Source organism: Microtus oregoni, unplaced genomic scaffold, assembly GCF_018167655.1.
Source record: "Microtus oregoni isolate MIOR12 unplaced genomic scaffold, Mior012 000016F_ref0000370, whole genome shotgun sequence".
NCBI lineage: Eukaryota > Metazoa > Chordata > Mammalia > Rodentia > Cricetidae > Microtus > Microtus oregoni.
The window spans coordinates 6,820,445-6,843,334 of NW_024543075.1; the positions used below are offsets into that span (position 1 = coordinate 6,820,445).

The window sequence follows — 22,890 nt, forward strand, 5'->3', positions numbered from 1 at the left end:
TCCCGATTGCAGCATTAGTGATCTCCTGCTCCCCACCTTCGGCTCTGTCTCTGGGAGGGACTGGGTGCTGCTTCCCCAAGCCCAGAGTCCATTGTTCAATTCTGACTCCAGATACTAGATTACAAGTTGACATCAGACCCCTGAGCTAAAGGCTCAGTCCGAGGAGACTATTTCATAAAGAAGCGAGTCAACAGGCGGCCTCAGCAGGCTACCCACACTCTGTCTAGCTGACTGCAAACCCAGGGCCTCCCATGCCTCCCCTTGATTTTGGTGATAATTCTCTGGAGTGACTCACAGGACTCAGGAAAGTGCTCGACTGTGATTGGCCATGATTGCAGTTTTATTATAAAGGATATGACTCAGGAGCTGTGCGATGGGAGAGAAACACAAGGCCCTGGGGTGGGACAGGGCCTAATGCCTCTATGCCTTTTTTGGGCATTTGGCAACTGAACATATTTGCGTACCAGGAAGATGCCCAGATTACTGTTCTATTTTGATGGCAGTATCCCTATGGAGACTTATTTAGATAGCCAAATGATTGAACTCAGCCCTACCTCCCTGGGAGGGTTGCGGTGGAGTTGTAGGCTCTTACAGTGGGATATCCTGATTTAGGGAGACAAGTCCCCATCCTGAACATACTAAAAAGAACTCAGGTGTGGTCAGAGGGGCAAAGGATGCTCTTAGCACTCATCAGGACTCAGGAATCTCAGCAGTTCTGTGCCAGAACCTGGGGCTGAGGGGTTATGTGTAGAAACATCCATTGATCATACCTCATGTGACGGCATCCATGGAGCTGCCCTCTAGATGTGACCTTGAACCCTAGAACCTTCTAACTGAACCCTGTGGCTTGCTTTCTTCTGATGTAATGATGCAATGAGAGATGGGAAATGGGCCAGGTTGATGGTCAGCAAGGCTCATGGGTTGTAGCTTTCCCACTCACTGTGTGAGCATCCTCAGCCTCTCAATTGTTAAGTCAGAATGCAAGCCTTCCTGCTTTGGGTAGCGGGACTACCTACATGACCATGATATAAATGAGCCCCATCCTTGCTACAGCAGGTGTTTGGGCTTCACAAAATAGGGTAGGGGTTGTCCCTATTGGAATAGAATATTCTATCCCAGGGAAAGGACCGCATGAGACAATTGTAGGGCTTCTTAGAGTGGAGCCACCAAATTCAGGGTTCTTCTAGAAGATGGGATGAACAAGGGTGTGGTGTCAGTGGGGAGGAGGTCCTTCATTTGGTTAGCTGCGGTGCATAGGAACAGGGCTGTGAGTATGAGCTGCAGCTGGGAAGGGTTCAGGCCTAAAAGGAGGGACAGAGCCATAGAGGTCACGCTGGATATACAAAATCCCTGATGCCCTGCTGTCTTAGGCTGATAGAGGGCAGCTTCTGGCTTTCTCCTCTCTGATGGACAAGCTGATAGTAGTGGGGGCTCTGCAGCAAAGTGCATCAGGGCAGTCTATAGGATACCATACTGTAGGAGAAGCACAAAATACCTATACATGTATGGAGGGGCTCCATCCCATGGACCAATCAGAATTAGGCCTCCTTACTTGGACCTGTACAGTATTACAGAGGGTGAGGAGGGCGGTGCTCTCTCCCTTATATCCTTTGCTTTATGCGTTCCTAACTTCAGCTCTGCTTAAGCTAGAGAACCTTGCCTTATAAAGTGGCCCTTTAGCTAAGGATGTGTGTGTTGGAAGTTCACACCAGACCCGAGAGGGGATTCTTCCTTGCTCTGAGCAGAGGAACCTAGCCACTCTATTGAGAATAGCAGCTTCCAGTTCTCACTTCTGCTGCAAGTGTGGCCAAGAGGGATTTTGTAGGCACCTAGAATGACATCCTCTTTAATTCTGGCATCACATATATGAAGTCTTAGAGACCAGACTCCTCCTGACTGCAGAGTCTGCTCAGGGATGGTTCTTCTCCCACTCAGAAGCCATGGCCTCTCTTCCCCCAAGAAGAGAGTTCCTCCACACGTGGAGCTGTGTGCATCCACTCCAGGGACAGAGTTCCTCCTTATGGAGAGCCTTGACAGTTATCTATGATATCTCAAGTCATTGCTGCCTTCACACTCTCAGGGTTCACCAGTGTCCAGTTGTCCCTGGTCAGCCAGGTACACTGGAAACCCCCAGAGGTGCAGGAGCCATAATGCATCTTCTTTACCTGTCACTGTTCACATCTATCATCCGCAACAGTGCTACAGTGGTACCCTCTTTTCAGAAAGCAGTGGCCACCTTGAACTAGCTCCACTGAAGTCAGAGTGCAGAAACTCTTAGGTAGGCATGGCCAGGATCATGACAAGGGCAGCATGGGAGGTGGTGGGACCCCATCATCAGCTTCTGTGGATGTGGATGCGCATCACTGCCTAAACCCGGGGAGCTCTGGGATCTCTGTCTCAGCAGTGGGAGGCTTAAATCACAGTCACCCAGAGAGCATCTCCTGACGGTACGCTCATTGGCTATGAGCAGGCCATAGTTTACTGTAAACCCCCCCCCCACACACACACACACAGTACACCGGCCTTTTCTTCACTACTCTGAGATGCAGACATTTCTGTAATCCATAGAAAAGCAGGACAAAGGACAAGGACATGCACCCGGGGTCAGAGCACAACATCCCCTGTAGCAATTGTATGTACGAATGGGGCAGTGGAATCTCTGGGGATCACACTACAGTAGGCCAGGGTTCTCCAGTCATTGCAGGGAACAGACATCAGGTAGGGTGTCAGGTGGCATGGCACAAAGCAGAACGACAGAAGACATTCCCGAGGCCCCCAGAGCAAGTCTGCTTACGTCTAACCAGTCACCCACGTGTTCTTCCTGTGTCCAAGGGACTCTTGTTCATCTTGATCCTATGATGGACCATCTCTTGCCTGGTAGGTTGATGGCCAGTTAAGCACAGGCCTTGACCAGCAGGGTCAGTGGGAAGATATTAGTGGCCAACCTGGTTCAGATTCTGGAAAGAGACTCCTTGTCAGAAAAATAGGAACCTCAGAACAGAAGTCCCATGTTCTGAGGAATCCATGATTGGGAAATTTCCATAGAGGCAGAGGTCACGTGGATGCAGGAGGCATCACCCTGAACCCCAGAGCTGCCTGGAAGGCTGGAACCAGAGCAAGCAGGAAGCAGAACGCTGGTGTTCCATTCTGTCTGCACACTTTAGCAAACTGAGCTGAGAAACATAATGCTTGATAGTGCCTCCAGTAAATAAGACATCAGGTCTCATGCACACAGGTGTGCAGGACTGTTGAGCAAAGACTGAAGGTGTTTCATGTTTGCATCGTGTTTCTTGTTTGCAAACACCCTGTGTAAAACACCCGAGGAACTCGTTAGATTAAAGACACGGCTTTAAAAGTGTGAGAAGACCCGTCCCACAGGGCCACTCTCTGCTGAAGAGCTAAGTAAGCCAGAATTGAGCCAGAGCATCCCAAGGCCTTCATGTTGGATACCCTCCTATAGTCTAATTACCAAGAGATGGCCAGACAGATGGTCTCCTCAGACCCATTAGCGTAACCCTAGAAACACAAAGTCAGTCCCTGAGTAAGAGTGGACCCAGGGTTCTGCCCATTTTCTTCTCGTGGTGGGTGCCAGTCTAACCATTAAAGATGTCTCCTGGCTCCAGAATAATGTCTTCAGACAACTCTCCATTTCGGAAGGGCACAGAGCTCAGAGCTGCTGGGTAGTTCGGAGGGACCTGGAATCCAGACCCAGCCTTTCCGGGGCCGAGGAGAGAAGAATGTGCATTCATTTCAACCTACAGGGAGGCTGAGCGTTTACCGCTGGTGCTGTTGAGGGAATGAACCTTTCTCCTGCTTCACACGGAAATGCTTTTCTTACAGTTATTGATAACACGGGGACATTTCAAAGGTAATGGCTAAACAAAGTGTAAAATCCATGAGGCCTTAGCTCAAAGGGCAATAAATGTCAACATCAATGATTAATTAGCATCTGAGTGTCATTTTAGAGATTATGGGCTGATAGATAATTAGCTGTTTCCATGAAAGTGAAACGGCACGTGAGGAACATTTCACGTCATTTGACTTTTCTAAGAAAGTCCAGGTTGGTGTAGTTCAAGTTTTGTCTGTGACTTATCAACAAGTTCTTGGTGAAGTGACGTGGGAAGAGACAGAAGTGCGCTGCCAAGGAGTCAAGGAACCCGGCGCCGTCACAGGCACCACCTCCTACCAAGGCCAATTCCCTCATCCTTAGTTCAGAGACAGTTCAGGTGCTGAGTACTCACCCAAGGAGCATGGCGGGTTGCCAGTCTGGTTGGTGCCTCTCGTCCCACTGAAAGGCCGATGGCGGGCTGTCCACATTGGGTTAGAGATGTGTTTGGGGAGAAGTCCTACAAGTGAGGCTCTGAGAGTTCTTAGCCATCCTAAGCATATTTTCTTTGGCCCTGGTTTCATGTGAATAAAATAAAAATAAAAGCATGGCTTTTATTTTGATTTCATTTGATAGTTTAAGAATATTGTAACTATTAATTAATTGCATATAACTTTTTTTAAAAGAAAAATAAAATCTCTGGATGTGTATGTCAGTATTGCGTTTGTTTAACTTTAAAGTGGTCTGGATGAAAGTGTGCTCCTGGGATGAAGTAGGCAGAAGTGCTTCAGAGAGAAAGCACCAGTTCCCCAGGCGTGACACATATGCGTGTCAGAGAGAGAGAGGTGATTAGGAATCACAGTTATTAAGGGAGAAGCGGGCTGGGCCACATCAGTGCGGTGTCAATTTTTCATGTGACATGTGATCATGCTCGCTCAGCTGAGAGCAAACATCACTCTTCTTTGAGTACATACTGCTGAAGGGAAACCAAATGTCACTTTGTCCCCTTTGCATAATTGAGCCTTTTATTATGTCAGAGAAGGGACAGGTAAGGTGTTACTGCTGGGGAGGGAGCTGAGTGCTGAATTAAATGTCAAAGTGCTTAGTTATGGCAGATGGAGGAGGAGACAGGAGGAAGCCACCACTTAGACCCAGGGTTAAGTGGCCTCTGGAGGTGGCCTCCCCGGATGGGTGGAGGGAGGAGTGTGCGGCTCCCAGCTCCAGGTGCTTTTATCTATCTCCATGAGAAATACTGGAGTCCTGGAACAGTGCCCGGCCTGTAGGATCCCCTGTGGCACCTCATCTGTGATTTCGATTCTCTTAGACTGAGTAGGGAGGTCAAAGGTCAGAATAGCTATTAAAAAGAGATTAAGCCCCTGTAGTTTGTGAAAAGCGGGGACCCTGGTAGAGAAAGGTGAAGGAGGATGGTTTTATACCCTCCAAGAAAAATTCTTTAGGCAGCTCTGGACCCCTGCCCTGTTGGTCTTCCTGGTTCCTTGGAGACAGACGGGGCCACGTGTAGGGACGGGAGGGCCTATGCCCATGCTCTGAAAGACTGCATGCAGAGTGGTCCAAAGCTAACCGCTGGTGTGCTGCTGCTGATTGGCACAGAATGAGGAAATCCGAGTAAACGAAACAGCTAAAGATGGAGAGCCGTAACACGACAAGGGCATTGCAAAGAAGCAACAAGGACAAGGCCTGGGTATGCAGCCTAGGTTGTCACACCTTGAGGAGCCATTCCTGTGGCCTCGCTGGGTGCCGCAGTGGGAAGGCATGTGAGCGGCAGGCAGGGCTTTGTCAACCTTCCGTGGCCCTCTCACTTACCCACTCTTACCTCAGAAAGTAAGAGGCGGGGAAACCAACACATGAAAGGCACTGAGGAGCTGGGCCTCAATTCCACACTCTACCCTCCAGATCCCTGAGAAACATGCCTCGGGCAAGCGTCACTCTTAGACGAGCCTGAATATGGGGAACACGACAGTCATGTTATAAAGCTATAAATGTGCTCACGCACAGTGCTGGTGACAGTCCTAAGTCAGCTGCTCTCTGTCCCTGTCCTGAGTGTCAGATACAATGCCCCTGCTCCCTGTGAACTCACTCTGAAGTTAATGGGGTGGAGGGAGGCGTGGCCAAGGTCCTCGGATTGGAAAGTGTGTTCTTCTCACCTCCTTGATTAGATTCCACAAGCCTCATGGTCCTCTTCTTTCCCACAACTGGGCCACAGAGGACCCACAGCCCTGTCCAGGTCAGTGCCCTGTAGGGATGAGACCCCGGAGGGAGAGCAGCAAAGGGGACAGCATAATGGACAGTTTGTCCACTGATGCCAAACCAGATCTGAGTTCCAAGCTTCATCCAGAAGACATGGGCCGTGCAAGGAGGGTGGAGTGCACAGAGCAAGAAGCCCCAAGTATGTTTGTCTAGAGTTCACGGAGGCAGCAGGCCAGACTCGATTTCCCACTGCAGTGGGCTGAGCAGCAGTGACTCTCCCACACCTTAGGACTTGCTCTTCAAAGGGCGATTTTATTACTAAAATCCCTTTTCTAGAACAAAACATCAGATCTCCACACAAGGGGCTTCTCAGTGTGGGGATCCTGTATCAGACTTAAATAACTTCAGTGTGCTAATTACGCCCTCCGGGATCTAGGGACATTTTGCAAGAAGAGAGATATGGCTGCCATCCAGGAATTATGTGGCAATGATTGGAGAAGGGAAGCTATCCGTGTACTTAAAATGGGCATAAAATGAAACATAAAATTAATTTTGCATGTCATAGCCAGCTCCGTCTAGTTGAAACCAACTGGAACAAGTGGATGGGCAGATTTCCTCCTGGGAGCCACATCTATTTACCTGTCACTGGCCCTGCAGTTCAATTCCCCATGCTTCCCCCAGGCATAGGAACTGGTCCTTTGCAGCCTGGATATAAATGTGTACAGTGTTAATTGTCACTCCTCCCCCTAGACGCTAATGCTCCATTAAGTCTCTAATAGCTCCATCTCTCCCTGGCTTTATAAGTTTGGTGGTGGAAAGATGGGAAACAGGCGATGTTTTCTCCACCTTGAGGCACCGCAGAGTGCCAGCTCTTCTTGGGGCGGGAGGCGCTGGTATGGCTTTGTACTTGAGTGCCACACGCTGAAGCCACTGCCTCCCACAGAACCCAGAAGGTGCAACAGCATTTCCTCTTTGTGAAAATGAGGCCTGGGATAATGTGGCCAAATCGATGTAAGTCTTGAGGTGTGAAGCCTGTTTCTTTAGTGGACGAGAGTGCTTGGGAGGTAGAGAGGAGACACCTGAGAACCCGGAGATGCTGACCTGGGCCTCGCAGCAGAAAACTTTGAGATATGTGTCCTCAAGGGTCCTTGCATCTTTGACTCAGGGAAAGGAACACAACTGCCAAAGGCAATGAATCCAGCTCCCTTGCATGGCTCTGGCCTGTGGTGAGATTCAGGTGACCTCTTCCGGAGGTCACTGTAACCTGCACAGCCCTGCTTTCTCTCCCTCTACTGGAGACCCTGTGGCCATCAGCCCTACTACCTTTTCAGCCTAAGGTCTAGGATGCCTTCAGTAGGATAGGGACTCCTAACCCTCTACCACATAACTTCCTGGACCACCTACATAGATCCACGTGCCTTGATGTACCTGTCTCTACCCCCAGCATAGAGGCTACTTCTCCAAGTCCAAGTCCCCACCTTTCCCACATAGATTGATCTGCTTTGCGTCAAGTTTCCAGGTGATGGGAAATGTCTAGGTAGCAGCCCAGGATCCACAGCTGACAGCCTGTCATGATTAAACTCCAGCACTCTGGGGCAGGAGTTCCGCTCGTCTCAACCGAGGCAGAGGACTGTTTCGCTTATCTGGCTTCAGCTTCTCTTGTCTCTAGTCCTCTCATGCCCAAGTCCCTTCTCTGACCACAGTCTTACCAGAATTCAATCTGTCACCTCAGCCTTCTGGACAGCTAGGGTTTCCACAGACCACCCGTAGCAAACCATCTGTTCCACATGAGGAGAGACCGCTGGAGCCCTGTCGGGAACTGAAATTAGCGGAGGCTGCTGCGTGTGTGCCCCCCTCCCCGCCTCGATTTCTGTCCCTAAGGGTTGACTTGCAACTGTGCTCCCCCTCCTTCCTGGGTCCTCTGCCCCTGTTCCCAAGTTCTGTTCCCCAGTGAATCTCATTCAAATACCTTTCCGTTTGTGGTATTAATCAAGCTTGCCAATGCCTCCCCTGATGAGCAGATGGTAATTGGCTGAGCTCTTCTCACTGAGGGTTTCTCATCCTTACTTCAGTGGCAGGCCTTGCTGGGAGAGCCATTTCTAGGCTTGTGGCTTGTGGCTTTCCCTTCACCTTCAAGGCCAGTAACACAGTTCCTCCCCAGTACTCTCCGCACGTGTGTGTGTGTGTGTGTGTGTGTGTGTGTGTGTGTGTTGTGTGTGTGATGGACATGTATGCACATGTGAGCACATGCACATGTGCTTGTGTGTGTTCTCTAATTCCATCCACAGTCTCCTCCTTCCTCACAAGGAATCTATGAAGGCATTTGGGGCCATTCTGTGACTTGGGACATCTCCCCATCTCAGGATCTTTATCTAAGTCCTTTTGTCACGTGAGGTGACCTATTTGTAGGTTCTGGGATCCGAATGTGGATAATTCGCAGAGTGCCAGTCTGTCTGCCCCACTGTGGAACCTGGTCTGGTTAAGATATCTGGTGGGCCACCTCAGGTCATTAGGGTCCTATGCCATTCAGTTGCTAGCACATGGGACCCAGCCCTGGGCCCTCAGCACAGCTCATGGAACAAAGCTAACTGGCCTTCACATGCCAATTCTGTGCAAACACTCCGGTCTAGCCTTCTAGAGTGATGTGTGAACCAGGTATTGAAGGCCCAGCAGTGTCTCACTGAACCCTCTGGGTGGTGTCCTCTCTTGGACAGGGTTTATATATACATAGCCTGTCCTATCTTCTCTGTGGAACAGAGAATCATGGGGAAGAACTAGGGGCTACTATGGGAAGCTGAGGCCAGGGAGGGCTGCCTTGTCTAAGGTAAATTTTAAGGGATAGGAAACGGGCCTTGGTCAGGCTTGCTCTTATAGCTTCCTAAGAACAGGAGGCATAGACCAAAGGCAGTGGTCAACCTTGGAGGAGGGCTCTCTTCTTCTGTGTCTATTTCTCATTCTCTCAAAGTGAGAGAACGATACACCAAACAATACACCATTTCTTCCTTTATTTTAGGAATCCATATATGAAAGTATGAGGCTCTCATGAGCATGAGTGTGCTGAGCAGAAAGGGCTCAGTTGCTAGGCCAAATGGTCCATTTATCATCTCTTTGATGGATATACAGTATGGAATGGGAAAGGCAGTGAAATGGTCACCTGGAGCAGGGGACACAGGTGCCCAGGCCTGAGAGAAAATATTACTGAGCTGAGTCAGGCAGTGTTCTGCACTGGGGTGGGTGTGGCTTTCTGTGGTCTCAGAAAGTGTCTTGACCTCTCTGACCCTGGAATCCTTGCTGGTGGCAGGGAATGGAAATAAGGCCTGTTAACCAAATGAGGGTGTGAGAAGGAGCACAAAGAGTCCCCAGGGAAGGGCTCTGCCGTTATTTTTGATGCCTACAGGAATGTCTTCATGACCTCTAGGGGCGTTCTGAGAGAGGGGTGTGGGCGCCCGCTCCTCACCAGGTGTCTCTAAAAGTGACTGAAGTGGGTTTTCAACTTTCACAGGTGTGTGGTCTGGACAGGGGATGACCGGGTTTTCTTCTTCAACCCGACCATGCAGCTGTCAGTCTGGGAGAAGCCCATGGACCTGAAGAACCGTGGGGACCTCAAGAGGATCATCGAGGACCCGCCCCACAAACGCAAATTGGAGGCCTCAGCAAGTAATTAACAGGGGATGGGGTGGCCCTGTGGAAGGGCTCTGCTCTGTCTGGGGGCAGGAGCAGGCACTGCTGCTGCTCATGGTTATGCTGGGGGGGCGGGGTTATACTGGAGTCATGTTGAGGACCACAGACTCATACATTAAGTTTTTGTGGTGCTTCCCACTAAAAACTTGATTCTTTCAAGTACTGGGCTCGCGCTTCTCCTTGCATCTCATGAAGTCATCTGTGCAGGGACAGTGCAGATGGCCACTGGCTGTCCTTTGGCTTTCATTTAGTTCTCCTACTGTTGGGCACTGGAGAGCAGATGTGGGCAAATGTGAGTGTGTTTCCTTCAACACCACGGGACATTCTAGCCCCTGGACCACGGAGGTCATGGCAATATATTAGTGGAAGCCCACAGATGGGGGTGGGGTAAGGGGGCCTTCTGTCCCATAGGAGGGACTGTTAAGTGAGGAGTTGGCTACTTCTGACCCACCAGCCTATGAGTCCTATCTCACCAAGAGTGGGAGAAGAGCACCCAGCATCCTGTGCGAGGCTCCTTGTCAGGAAAGCAGATGTATTTTTATGAGTGATGCATGCATGGGAAAGCCCTGCTCCCCAAGCACACGGATTAACATAGCATCCTTCAAGAGGTGTGCTGGGGACTGAATATGTGTCACACACGCTGGACTGATCGCGGAACTGTACCCCTGGCTTCTTTTTACTTGTTATTTGAAAACAGGGTCTCATTAAATTGCCTGGGCTGTCCTTGAACACTGTAGCCCCCAAAGGCTTTGCATTTTAAATTCCTCTGCCTCAGTTGTCCAAGTGGATGGGATTACAGGCACACACCAGGCTAGCCTCACCATCCATGCTGAGAGTGGTTATACATTCTGAAAAGGCAGAGAGGTGGGCATGGAATCTTGACATTTTAAATGAAGTTGTTGTTCAATTTTAGAAGGTATTTTAAGGGCTTGATGTGATTTTTTTTCACATTACCTACAGCTGAACAAGAGGACATCAGCTTGTAAAGTCAGAGCCAGTTAGAAGGCTGCGAATTAAACCCCTCTTAGCTCTTCACAGTACTACAGAGAATTAGGTGCTCCCAGAAAGCCAAACTTAGTCCTGAATGAATGAGACAGAACAATGCAGCATTTCTATCTCACTTAAGCAGAATATTCTCCTGAGAGTTTCCCAGCTGATGATGAGAAAATAAAGACGTTGTAGGTGTATATTTTACTGGGGGAAAAAAAAAGAAAAAAAGTTAAAATGTCCCTGTGTTCAGAGACGATGAAACTGGACTTTTGACTATGTTTTTCCCTTTTGATGAAGTGACATCTTAATTAGAGGGGGCATTTTCATCACCAGAGAGGCTTTCCAAGCCCTGCAGATCAGTTGCTTTTGGCTCTCAGACAAGAGAAGGCGCACAGGTCAGAAAGAGCAGGAGGATTTCGTGTCTTCTGAGAAACAGTTGGCATGGTTTTCCCTGGCAGTGACTTCATTTGCTCCATGGATGGTGATGATGCTATTCGCACCTTTTAAAAGACGTGACTTCCAGATACTTGTGTGTGATCTTTTGATTTTGCCCCAAGCACTAACAGGAATGAGGAAGAAATGAGGTTATTGAGAGTTGAGTGCATGGTTCTCTCCTGTTGTTTGGATCAAATCATGCCAGATCTGAAGAGACAGGGCGGTGTCTCCAAAAACTCTACAGGGTCGTCTGGGAAGGGGACCACGGACTTAGTCACCCGAGACAAGTAGGTCAGTGCTCCAGTTTATCCCACTAACAGGGATTGCATTTTCTAGGGACAAATGCAGAGTCGTGTGTCAAGTCTAACGGACACACTCAGGAATGTCTGAGTAGCTTAACTTGACATCACAACCTGGGGACAGCACAGCCTTGAGGTGGATCGATAGACAGATGATAGATAGATAGATAGATAGATAGATAGATAGATAGATAGATGATAGAGAGAGAGAGGCAATTTTGAAATGTGTGACCTCAAGGACATTTTTACCTTTAAGAAAAGATGAGACAGTGGGCATTTTCTTTTTTTTTTTTTACCCGACCCCCCCCACCCCAGACAGTGGGCATTTTCCCACACAATTCTAAAGCACATGCAAATTGCAAATGACCTCCATTTGCAATTTCTAGTTGCCAGGTAGACTTGTACTTTGAGACCAGAACTTCTAACTCTGTGAGACCTGGCAAGCATCTAGAGAAGAAGGTGTTTCTGGAGAATTAATTAAGGAATGAGGGAGGAACTGGCAGTCTCCAGCCAACATCAGCCTCGTGGCACCTTCCCTGGCTGCTGGTTCTTCAGGGATGATGTGGCCTTGTTGGTGTAATAAGCTCCAGGAAGATGGCTCTCAGTGGCATTTGTTTTATATTTTCTTCAGTTGAGATCCAGTCTGGATTGGAATGTATTGATAGATGTTTCTTTCTATTCTAAACAGAACAGTTTAGCAATCTAGTTGATCTGTCCATCCCCACTGGTTTCCAAGAGGCAAATAAAATGAACTTTGTACAATGTCAGCCACATTAACTGACATCAGGCTGTGTGTGTGTGTGTGTGTGTGTGTGTGTGTGTGTGTGTGTAGAGAGAGAGAGAATGTATGAACGTGTGGATGTGAGTCCATGTGGATATGAGAGTATGTGTGTGTGTGAAGAGAGAAGAGAGTATGAGTTTGGTGTGTAAGTATGAAAATGTTTATGTGTGTGAACATGTTTGAGTACGTGAGAGACAAAGAGAATAGGTAGTATATAAGAAAGAATGTGCATGTGTGTGAGTGTATATGAGTGTGTGTAAATGTACATGAACCTATGCAGGTTCACATGTATGTGTATGTATATACATATGTATGTATGTGTGTATGTATATGAATGTTTGTGTGTATGTAGCTATATATGTTTATGTGTATGTGAGTGTATATATACTAATATATAGGCATGTGTGCATATAATTATACATGTATGTATTTGTGTGTTTGAGAATGTTTGTGTATGAATGTGTGTATGTTTAGGTAAGTATGAGTGTATAGTATGTGTTTGTGTGTATGTGAATATATATGGGTATACATGTGTATATATGTGAATATGCATGTACATGCATTTATGTGAATATATTTGTATATCAATATATCTGTGTAAATGTGGAGTATGCTCATATTTATGTGTTCACATGTATGCCATATGAGAGTGCATGTGTGCATGTATGTTTATATGAATATGTGTATATGTGTTTATGTATGTATGGGTATGCACTTGTGTGTGTGTGTGAATGCACGTGTGTGTGTGCCTGTGTGTATCTGTGTGTGCAGTGTGACATTCATGATGTTACCCAGGGATGTATGAGCTCTCAGGATCAGTCAGCTTACTAAGTATAACTCAAGTACTTATCCTTGGGCATTCAGCAGGGAAGGGGGGAATCCACCTTTTCATTCTCTTGGCCTTGCTAAGGGATTCCAGAGAAGATCCAAATTACCATCTAATTACCTTGTAATGCATCCAGATGTTTTATGGCTCTGCAGTTTTGCTATTGAACTAAAGTGAAATGAGAAGCAGAGGCCTTACCCATTGCTACACTCTAGGATTGTACAAACTCCTCCCATCAGAGGTGCTCACATTTGTCTCTCCATCAGACTGTTCGTGTTCATAAAGCCTAGGAGGTGCAGTTCTTTCTGTGCTAATCAGCAGCAGCAATGTCCACTCTTACTGTGAAGGGGTAGGAATCTCTCTGTCACCTGCCAGTGCACTGGCAGCATTATGTCCTTACATCCCACCTGCCATGATCACAGAATGCATCCTGTTCCTGCCCTGGGAGGTCCTTTCATTGGATGGTCTAGTAGAGTAAAACATTAAATTCAGAACGTATTAAATACCTGGCCATTGAGCGCCTCCTCTGAGGTAGAGGAGAACAGGAAGTCAGGTAGTGATCACTCCACCCTTCCTCCTGTTCTGTCTCCTCCCAGTGGCTGAAGAGAACAGGAGGCCTGGGTCAGGACAGAAGCAGCAGGCATCCTCTTGGCAGAGGATGGAGAGAAATGTTTAACAAGAAGCTTCCATACTTGGTTCCAGAAATTTTCACAGTCCTATAGGATGGCACCGCAGGATTTGGGCATGAATTGCTAATATAATAAACTGCCAAATATTGTCCTACAATGAAACAAAAGACTAGATTTCAGTACCAAAGTGCAGAAGTCCAATATGTATATTCTGAGTGCTAGCAAGGCATGTCCTCTCCGAGGCTCTGCGGAGTATCTGCTTCCTCCTCCTTTCTAACATACACACACACACACACACACACACACACTCACATACACATAAACATGTATACCCATATACACACAAATGTTGATTGCCTTTGGGTGGGCTACTCAGTCTAGGGTTAGTAACCCACCTGGCAGTCAGTTATTCCAGGGTCACGGAGAGGCACTACCTGGAAGACATGGGCTAGGAAAGCAGAATGAGGCTAAGCAAGAATTCTTGTCAAAGCCTGCGTTTATTAGAGACGGGGTACAACTTTTATAGGGTAAAGAGTTGGGGGGTGGGCACAGGGGCCTGGGCTCTTGCCGCGTGGTTCACGTTGGTCACATGGTCCAAGTTGGTCACGTAGGCAGGAGGTTGTCTTCGATCAGGTCACTGTAGGCCAAGAAGTCGCGAGTTGACACACCTAGATCCCTAGATAGTTTGGAATGTGGGGTGGGTTCTGCTAACAGATAGCTCTCATTAACAGCCAATTTGGGTGTGGGGTAGGCTCTGTAAGTAGAACTATTCCTAACACAATTAAGGGTGTGGGGTTCTCTGCAGACTCCCCAGGGTGATGGTTCCTGTAATGATTTTAGGAGGAAATTGGCTCCTGACACACAAACATTTATATTACATATTCACATATATCCATCAGTGGCCTTCTGATTTTCTTGGTCCGTTTCTCCTTCCTGCATCTTCAAAACAACTGGGAGGCATCTCTGGTCTTCCTAACATTTCTTTCTTTTTTTTTTTTAAGATTTTTTTTTTATTTATTATGTATACAGTGTTCTGCCTGCATGTATCCTGCAGGCCAGAAGAGGGTATAAGATCTCATTACAGATGGTTGTGAGCCACCATGTGGTTGCTGGGAATTGAACTCATGACCTCTGGAAGGGCAATCAGAGCTCTTAACCTCTGAGCCATTCTCCAGTTCCTGACATCTTCTTTAGGCACTTTTCATTATCCAGGGCATGGTATAGGACAATCTCCATCACTAGGTAAACTATATAGAAACTCTGAGTCTCCTGTTGGAGTGACCTAACACATTTCCAGGCTTTCAGTGAGGTTGATGACATTGTTGGGAGGCATCTCTGCTTTCCATGATCTATGTCCCTACTTTACAGAGGAAGGGGTGCAGAACAGGTATCTTGCTGAGTTCATGGGTCTGTCAGATGTGGGATCAGGAATTGAAGGTTGATAGGTCTGACCTGAGGCTGAAGAAGAGCTTCCTGGTCAGGTCTCACAGGAGAAATAGGGTACAGGTAGCCTTGACTAACAATTCCTTGTTCCCTTCTGGGCAATAGAGACAAACAAGAGCTCACTCAGCTTCAATTGCTGTGCAAATATTTTAGTCATTTATATTCAGGATAAATGTGGATTCACAGTGACATGCATTTCACTAAGTAGGATATAAAATCATCCTGAGGGTAAACACAGCTGTGGCTGGTGAAGGGGCCACTTCCCAGGCATTGTGTGGCCGAGACAGTGTGTACTGGGTCTCTGCATCACAAAGGGACCAGGTGGCCACTGAAATGCAAATGCTGGAACCCTCCCCAAAGCATAAGGGCACGCTTCATTAGCTCAAGAAGAATTGGGTAAAATGTGGGGGTTTCTGGCTAGGGACTCCACCTGCTCAGCTCTGTGTGAGGGGCTGAAGTTTATTTACAGGGAGTTGAGTTCTGTATGTTGTCTTTTGTATCAGCCAGGACTCTGACTGATGTTTGCACTGTGAAGGCAACAGGAGCCTTGTTTTCTGAGGTCCCTCCCAATGGCTAAATTGGTCAATCTCTGTATGTGACACCAGATAAGAAGGGGGAGGAAGCCATGGTCTCTTGGGAGAGTCCCACATGGACTTTAGGAAGAAGCTGAAGACAGAATGCAGGTAGAGTTTAATGTGGGTCTTCAGCTGGGAAAGGAACAAATCAAGTCAAGAGAAGCTGACACGGGGCGGGGCGGGGGGGTCTCAGGATGTTGTCATAATACCTTATTCATGGCTGCGTTTGGCCTGCATTCATCAGGCAAGGCTAATGGGCAGCTCAGAACTGAACCGTGTTAGTTAGCCCCCATTCATTCCTCAATAGAAGAAAGAATCAGTGTAACTCTCCGTGTCTCCAGTTCCTGCCTGCTACATGGAATCACACAACCTTAATCTATCTGGCTTCCCAGAACCAAACTTTCACCCACTTCTCACCAAACATAAGAAAAAAGGAGAAAAGAAGGGGGAGGGAGGAGGGGAAGGGAAAGAAGAGGGAATCGTTCTCTAAACCAATCAGTTGTTTTGTTTTGTTTTTTTAATTGACGTTAATCAAGCCCAGGCTTGACACTTGGCATTGCCTCCAATAGTAAACACATGCAGATCAGAAAGCCATGAGCCTTCTAAAGGTGTGGACACCAAGCACAGTGAGCGTCCAGGCCAGTGGCCTTGATATCTCTTGAGATAGGGCTGATGACACTGGCTGATGTCACATATGGGGTACAAGCATAAGGAATGTTGTAGGTCCTGAGGCAAGAGGAGCAGACCAATTTGGGGACCTAACCACCCATTTTCGGGCTAAGAAGAGGAAGGCTGGAAGGGACACTGTGGCATTAGAGAATAGGATATGGATAGGACACTTATTGAAGCCTTTGACAGTGAGCCTTCCATGATCTTTCCCACAATGCCAAACTTCCTTCTTGAATATCAGCAAGGAACTCAAGTCAACCAAACAAAACATCCCATAAAATCCTCTCTTGGATGGGTGACCTCTAGGGTGACATCAGCTCCCATGTAGGCCATGCTCTTTCTTAGCATGAGCTTCTTTGTCATTGCATTGGTCCCTTAATTCAAATGTGCCCTAGGAGCACAGAGAAAACAGTGCTAGCACCTGTGGGCATCTGGCTTGATCTGCAGATGGACCAGCTGCACAGTGGGTTCACTCTGACTGTGTCCTTCTCCCTGGCTTTTGTCCCTGCCGCAAGCTGGCTTCCCACTCCGCTGGCAGCCAACTCACCCCTTTATGGTCCCTGTTACCAAAGGACCATTGCTTTTCCTAGAGAGACAGAAGGAAGGTGTAGTAGTATCAGATAAGGTACCAGCAGACAAAAGAAAGGACTGTCCAAGTCAGTCCATTTACTGTGGTTGCTTATGTGGGCAGCCACACAGTAGCCAGTCCTCTGGGCAACCTACGCACAGTTGCACTCATGAAGAGTCTCACTCCGGTCAATTGCTTCTCTCATATATAATCTCAGGAAGGGAAGACCTCATGAAGATCCCAGAAAGGTCTCTTGAGGGTCCCATGAGCAGTGTAAGGCTCTCCCTCCACAAAGAAGTTTGAATAGGCCCAGGATCATGGGTGTGCTCACAAGTATGCTTCAAGATAGTGGTGAATGTGCCCAACATGGAGGACTGCTCCCTTTCCTATAGCTCTTAAATTTTCACACCTTCTTCTATCATGTTCCCTGATGTCTCTGAAGCTTTGGAAAGGGAACACACACAAACACACACACACACACACACACACACACACACACACACATACACACACACTTACAAATATTTTCTCCCACTTAGGGCTGAGCATCAGGTCACTAAGCCACACCAACAGCACAGATAGACACTTGTTCCCGGCAGTTTCAGTCATCATGAATGAAACCTCTGCTCTGACTGCTGCCCACTGTCAAAGTAAGGCTGCTTGGACTGTGAGCGGACAGCAGCAGTAATCTACATACAAAAACAAACCATGTTTGGAGGAGTTTGACAGGCTCCTCGCAGCTATTTAACACAATAGCAGATGTCTCCTCTCTGAGGTCTGTAATTTCCCCAGTCGCAGGCCCTTTTTCCTGAATTATAGTACCAAACACGGGTTCCCGCCCGTAGACCAGGCCTAAACTCCAACCAGGAAACAGCTGGTTGTTCCTTTAACGGCCACAGCATGGTTGGGCTCATGGACACACCTTTCCTGGAGTGTTGACAGGGAGGAGTGGCTGCCTCTTCCTCTACAACCTGTGGCCATGTGGAACACAGGTATACATCACACCCCAAGGATCTCACTTGAGTGCACGGCTGCCTCACCTGCCACTATTTAATTCTGTGATTCTCTATTAGGTTTCAACCACAGACCATGCCTGACACACATTTACATAGAGTGACCCCTCTGCTCCCAGAAAGAAACACCGTCTCAGAGATACGGGAGATTTAATGCTGGCTAATCAACCATAGTCTATGAGTTATGAAACTTAACATGTGTTTGTTTATGTCAGTCCATACCCACAGTTTCACAAGAGTGTCTATTGTGTAATTCCATGTTATTGGAATTGCTATATCATCCGGCGCATGCCTTTTCAGTTTCTAACATTGTGAAGTCTTCCTCGGAAGGGATCAATCCATCAATACACACTCCCACGGATGCATTCTGTACCGAGGTTTGTTGCCATGTGTTTTGTGTTTCTGGGAACACATTCGTGTTTGTCTTTCTCACTGAATTATAGGGACTCCCGTAAGTTGGGGGATTAAGGTGTTTGACTATCATATCTTTCCAGTAGTTTTCCTGAGCTCTGATCTTTTCCATAAAACAGTTTGCTCATGATTTTTTTATTCTGAGAAAATATATGTAGCATACAGCTTACCAGTTAGCCGTCTTAAAATGTACATTTAGTGGCATTAAGTTTATTTACAATGCTGTTTGCCATCACTACTAGCTACTCCTGGAGCTTTTCCACCTTCCCAGACAGAAGCTCTGTCAGAGTTTGGCAGTATCTCCCTGTGCTCTCCTCCCCTTGGCTCCCGGCATCCTCTCACAAAGCCCAGAAAAGGGTATCAGATCCTCTGAAGCTGGAGTACAGGCTGTTGGTTGCTGGGAACTGAACTCCTGTCCTGTGCAAGAGTGGTGTGCACGCTTACCCGCTAAGCCATCTCCTAGCCTCCACGCTCCCCACCCTCCCTGCCGCCATGTTGGCTGTAGAGGACATCATTGTGAGGTTAGTGTCTGAAGCTTCCTCTTCGCTTTGCAGTAAGGCTTTATGTGCTTTCAGTAGCCCATGTCTGATTTATCTGAGTGGAGTCAGCCTGTGGGATTCCTTCACACAAGCCCCTTAAGTTCTTTCCTGTTTCTCTATGTGCTTTGTAAACCTGTTCAACAAGGTAATCTAGGCACTTTCAGGTGGTAACTCCATGAGGTTTTTTCCCCTTAATTTTGGGAAACTGATGACCCAGTTTGCTGCTGGCTGGTTCAAATCATCTTTGATTTTTCATGGGAACTTCATGCAGTATGTTGTTTGCTTTGGACATGGTCACATCTGTTTCTACTCCATCATCCCTGAAGTCAGGAGAGGACAGCAACCTCTCCCTATGCCAGCACTGCCCTCATGAGTAGAGTGCTCATAGTCTCCCAGGTGTGAAGAGGATGATTCTAATCAGTGGCAGTGGCAGAGACCAACCCAATAGATCTGCTTTGTGTGGCTTTCTGTTTCATATTGTATGTTTAAAGACAGTCAAATTTGAAAATATTGTCCTCTGTGATTTATGAATTTTTATATCAGGACAAAAAACGGTCTACTTGTGTTGAGATTATTCAAAATAATCAAAAGACCTCCCAAACAATAACCAACATTCTGCAGGTTTATCTTGAATAGTATCTATATAATTATTGGACAGCCTGTGCATTTAAGGTTATCACTGATCATGGTCTCTCTGGAGTAGGCTGGGGTGTGTTATGGTTTTGTCTCTTCTATGATGTCCATGTCATTATTGCACTTAATGGGCCTATCTTGCTAGGCTGGTCATTATTGCATATGGAAGGGTTAATAACAGGATAAAAGTATTAATTATATTTCTACCCTAGTAATATGCATCGTAACTTCAGTACTATGAAAGGTAGCCCTCGTAGAGATGAAGCTTCCAGGTCAGCACCTAATGGTAAATGTAATATCTTAAAAGAAAAGATAGGAAGGTCCAAGTAGGAAGACCAAGAGTTCAAAGACCACCTTGGCTACATAAAATCTTATCTTGGCATGAAATGGGGCAGTGAAATCACTATCCTGTGAGTTTCACACGTGTTTAGAGCAGGGACATTAGGCCTTTCAGGAACGACAAGACAATACACAGCAACTGATGGGAGGGTGTGACCCAGGTAGAAGTGTGGGGACCTGGAGGTGTACTCTGCCAAGCTGACTCCACCCTTCCTCCACTGTCAGCACTATGACTGGTTTATAGAGATGATGGGTTTGAGAGTGTACAGATGCAGAGGGGAAAACAGGCTAGGCTACCTCTTGTTTTTCTGGGAACAAAGTTCATGCAATGGGTCAGAATTGACAAGGCTCTAGAACCATCTCCCATTCATTCTTGCTCTTTTACAGTCAACCCGGAATCCCCAGGGCACCAGCACACATTTGCCATTCTCACATTTCATGCAGTAATTCCAGAGCTGCACCACATAGCTTGAAAACAGTAACGCATCTTTCAAATGGTCAGGCTTTGGACAAAGGTAGTCTGTGATAAAGATCATATGGTATGCCAGAAGGGCCTGTTGCTCTTATGGGGGATGGAGGAAAGCCCTGGGTACCAGGAGACCAATAAGGAGAAGCTACCACTTCAGTGGCCAACTGGCAGAGAGGCAGTGCTCATACCTGCTTGGGAAGGGCTGATCTTGTAGGTAGAGCAATGCTTGTTTGTTTGTTTGTTTTTTTATCTTATTTACTCATCCAGAGGCCTGGTGACCTCTGGAGACACAGGGGCTAGAGATGGCCTCTTTGACATCAACAATCAGGTTGATTTCAAAGTCAGGTATCTTTTCTGATATTACTAAAATTCAAAGGAATAGGTACCAAAGAAAGCAAGTTCATAGTAGTAATGTCAGTGTCTAAGAGAAATCCAATTTCCTAATTTTTAGAGGGGCTGCTGGCTTCCAGAGTACTAAGACTGACCCTCAACTGTGTTAATGTGATGTTTCTTTCAGCTGAAAGCAGCGATGGATCCAGTTCAGAAGATGGCAGTGAGGACCAAAGTGTGAAAACTAAGAGGAATAGGTAGGTGGCACTGTCCTATCCTATTTTATCTGCCCTTGATGCTTTGGTGGCGTGAAAAGAAAGCACTTCGACTACACTGAGTTAAGAAAAAAAAATAGTTTCACTGTGAAGCAGATGCCATGGGTTATCTCTTGGCATCTGCTCTGGGTATTTCATTGAAGTTTGGGGCCACATGCTCAGCTTCCAGAACCCCGTGGAAGTGGCCATGGTGGCCCCCTACTCAGGGCATACCTGTGTTGTGTAAAATAATTCTGGATGAATATTGCCTCTCTGGGTCTTGCTTGCAATCCATCCAATCCTTGTCTTTTAAGTTCTGGAAGTGAAGCTGTGGACATGTCTGCAAAACTATGTGCGGTACTTAGTGACATGAAGGTATCTATCAAACTGGCTTGTCATTGCACGGCTGCATGTGTGGGATAGAACATGTCCTTTCCTTTTTAGTGTCTCTCACAAGGTCACTGGTCTGTCCTCTATATGTGGAACAACTCATGAACTTAGTTGTCCTTGGCCTCGGTAGGACCTGAATGGATATCCTACTGAAACATGCGGCTTTCTTGGGCCCATCAAGTACCTTCACCTGCATCTGGCTTCTGTATCAGCTCCCTTCATTATCTCCCCAGGCCCGGATCAGAAATTCAGAGGCTTTGGTCAAGCATGTTGGCAACATTTTCTCCTTTAAAAATGTCCCTTAATAGAAGAAGCAGACATTTGGCATAACAAAAAAATGAAATCTTATTTCAGAACCATTATCCATTTTCACCTCCTTGGTCCTTCATTCTGAGATATTTCAGTAAACAAAAGGATGATGGGAAACTAGATGCTGGGCCATTATATCTCTGACAGCTAGAATTTAGGATGGATTTTTCTCTCCAGTGAAGGCCACAGTTAGATTGGAGGGAAAACTAACTGAGTTCAGAACTGAGAAGAAACCCACAAAACTTTCCAGAACTGTGAAGGGTAAAGGCGGGACACTATCGTCAAGGCTGGACACTGTGGTCCAGCAGCGGATGGTTTTTCTTATCATTGGCGTCTTGCTGCTGTGCCTCCATCTGGAGGTGGTGTTGGGTCTGTGCAGGACCGGCTACTATGAAGCAGGGACAGAACTCTGTGGGACCCTGGGGCCAAGCCTCTCATCCCAGTCTTGAAGGCCTCTGCTTTCTGACTGCCTCAGCTCTTGCGTTTAAGAGGTTACTTCATGGGAAGGCCAAAGAAATCCTATGTGACCACAGGAGATTTTTATCCAGCATCTTTGATGATTCAAGAGTTCAAGAACTGGGAGGAAGGGCAGGCAGCCTTTTGACTTTCTTGTCTACAGCATAACTGTCAGCCAAGCTGTCCCAGCTGGTCTGTGCACAAGTGCCCTGAGTTTGAAACCCGAGACAAGCTCCCTGTGGTGCCGGGGAAATGGACTGGCCTCGGATTCTGAGCAATTGGCATTTAAATAACAGCGACACATTAATTTTGGTTTTAATCATCTGAATGACTTCCAGAATTAAAAACTGACTTTGAAACAACAAGCACAGATGTTTCCCGCAGAGCTGTTCCAGTTTCTGCAGTTGTACGTGTCTACATCCACTGCAGCTGCGGGAGGGGCTGGTGCCTGTTGCATGCATGCTGCTGTGCCTCCAGGCTCACCAGGTACTCGCCCAGGGCTGCCTTGGTGAGACCATGCCTGCCTAACACGATTCTGCAGAAAAAAAAAAATGTTCAGTAGCCAGGAAACAGCCAGACTGAAGACCCAGCATATTCCAGAAAGTTCTGGAAATCATTCATTTTTGATCCAGTGTACAGAGAGGGAGGCTGGGTAGGTCTGTATATTTAGAAGGGGGGCCAGCTCTGTGCATGCAGAAGGCTAGTCTTCTCTGTGTGGCAGAAGGTAGGCCTCCTTGTGTTCACAGAAATTGAGTCCTTCCCTTGTGTGTACAGAAAGTGGGCCCGCCCTGTGTGTTGAAGAAGGACCTGCTCTGTG

The 22,890-nt window shown here is 47.2% G+C and overlaps 1 protein-coding gene across 1 annotated transcript in view; it reads left to right on the forward strand.

The window, feature by feature from the left end:
* The window catches only part of Tcerg1l (transcription elongation regulator 1 like), a 181,210-nt gene that overhangs the window by 120,381 nt on the left and 37,939 nt on the right, over positions 1–22,890 (forward strand). The window contains exons 7-8 of the mRNA XM_041666116.1: positions 9,537–9,691; positions 20,852–20,921. Of these exons, the coding sequence (XP_041522050.1) occupies positions 9,537–9,691; positions 20,852–20,921 (225 nt within the window). The remainder of the gene's footprint in view (positions 1–9,536; positions 9,692–20,851; positions 20,922–22,890) is intronic.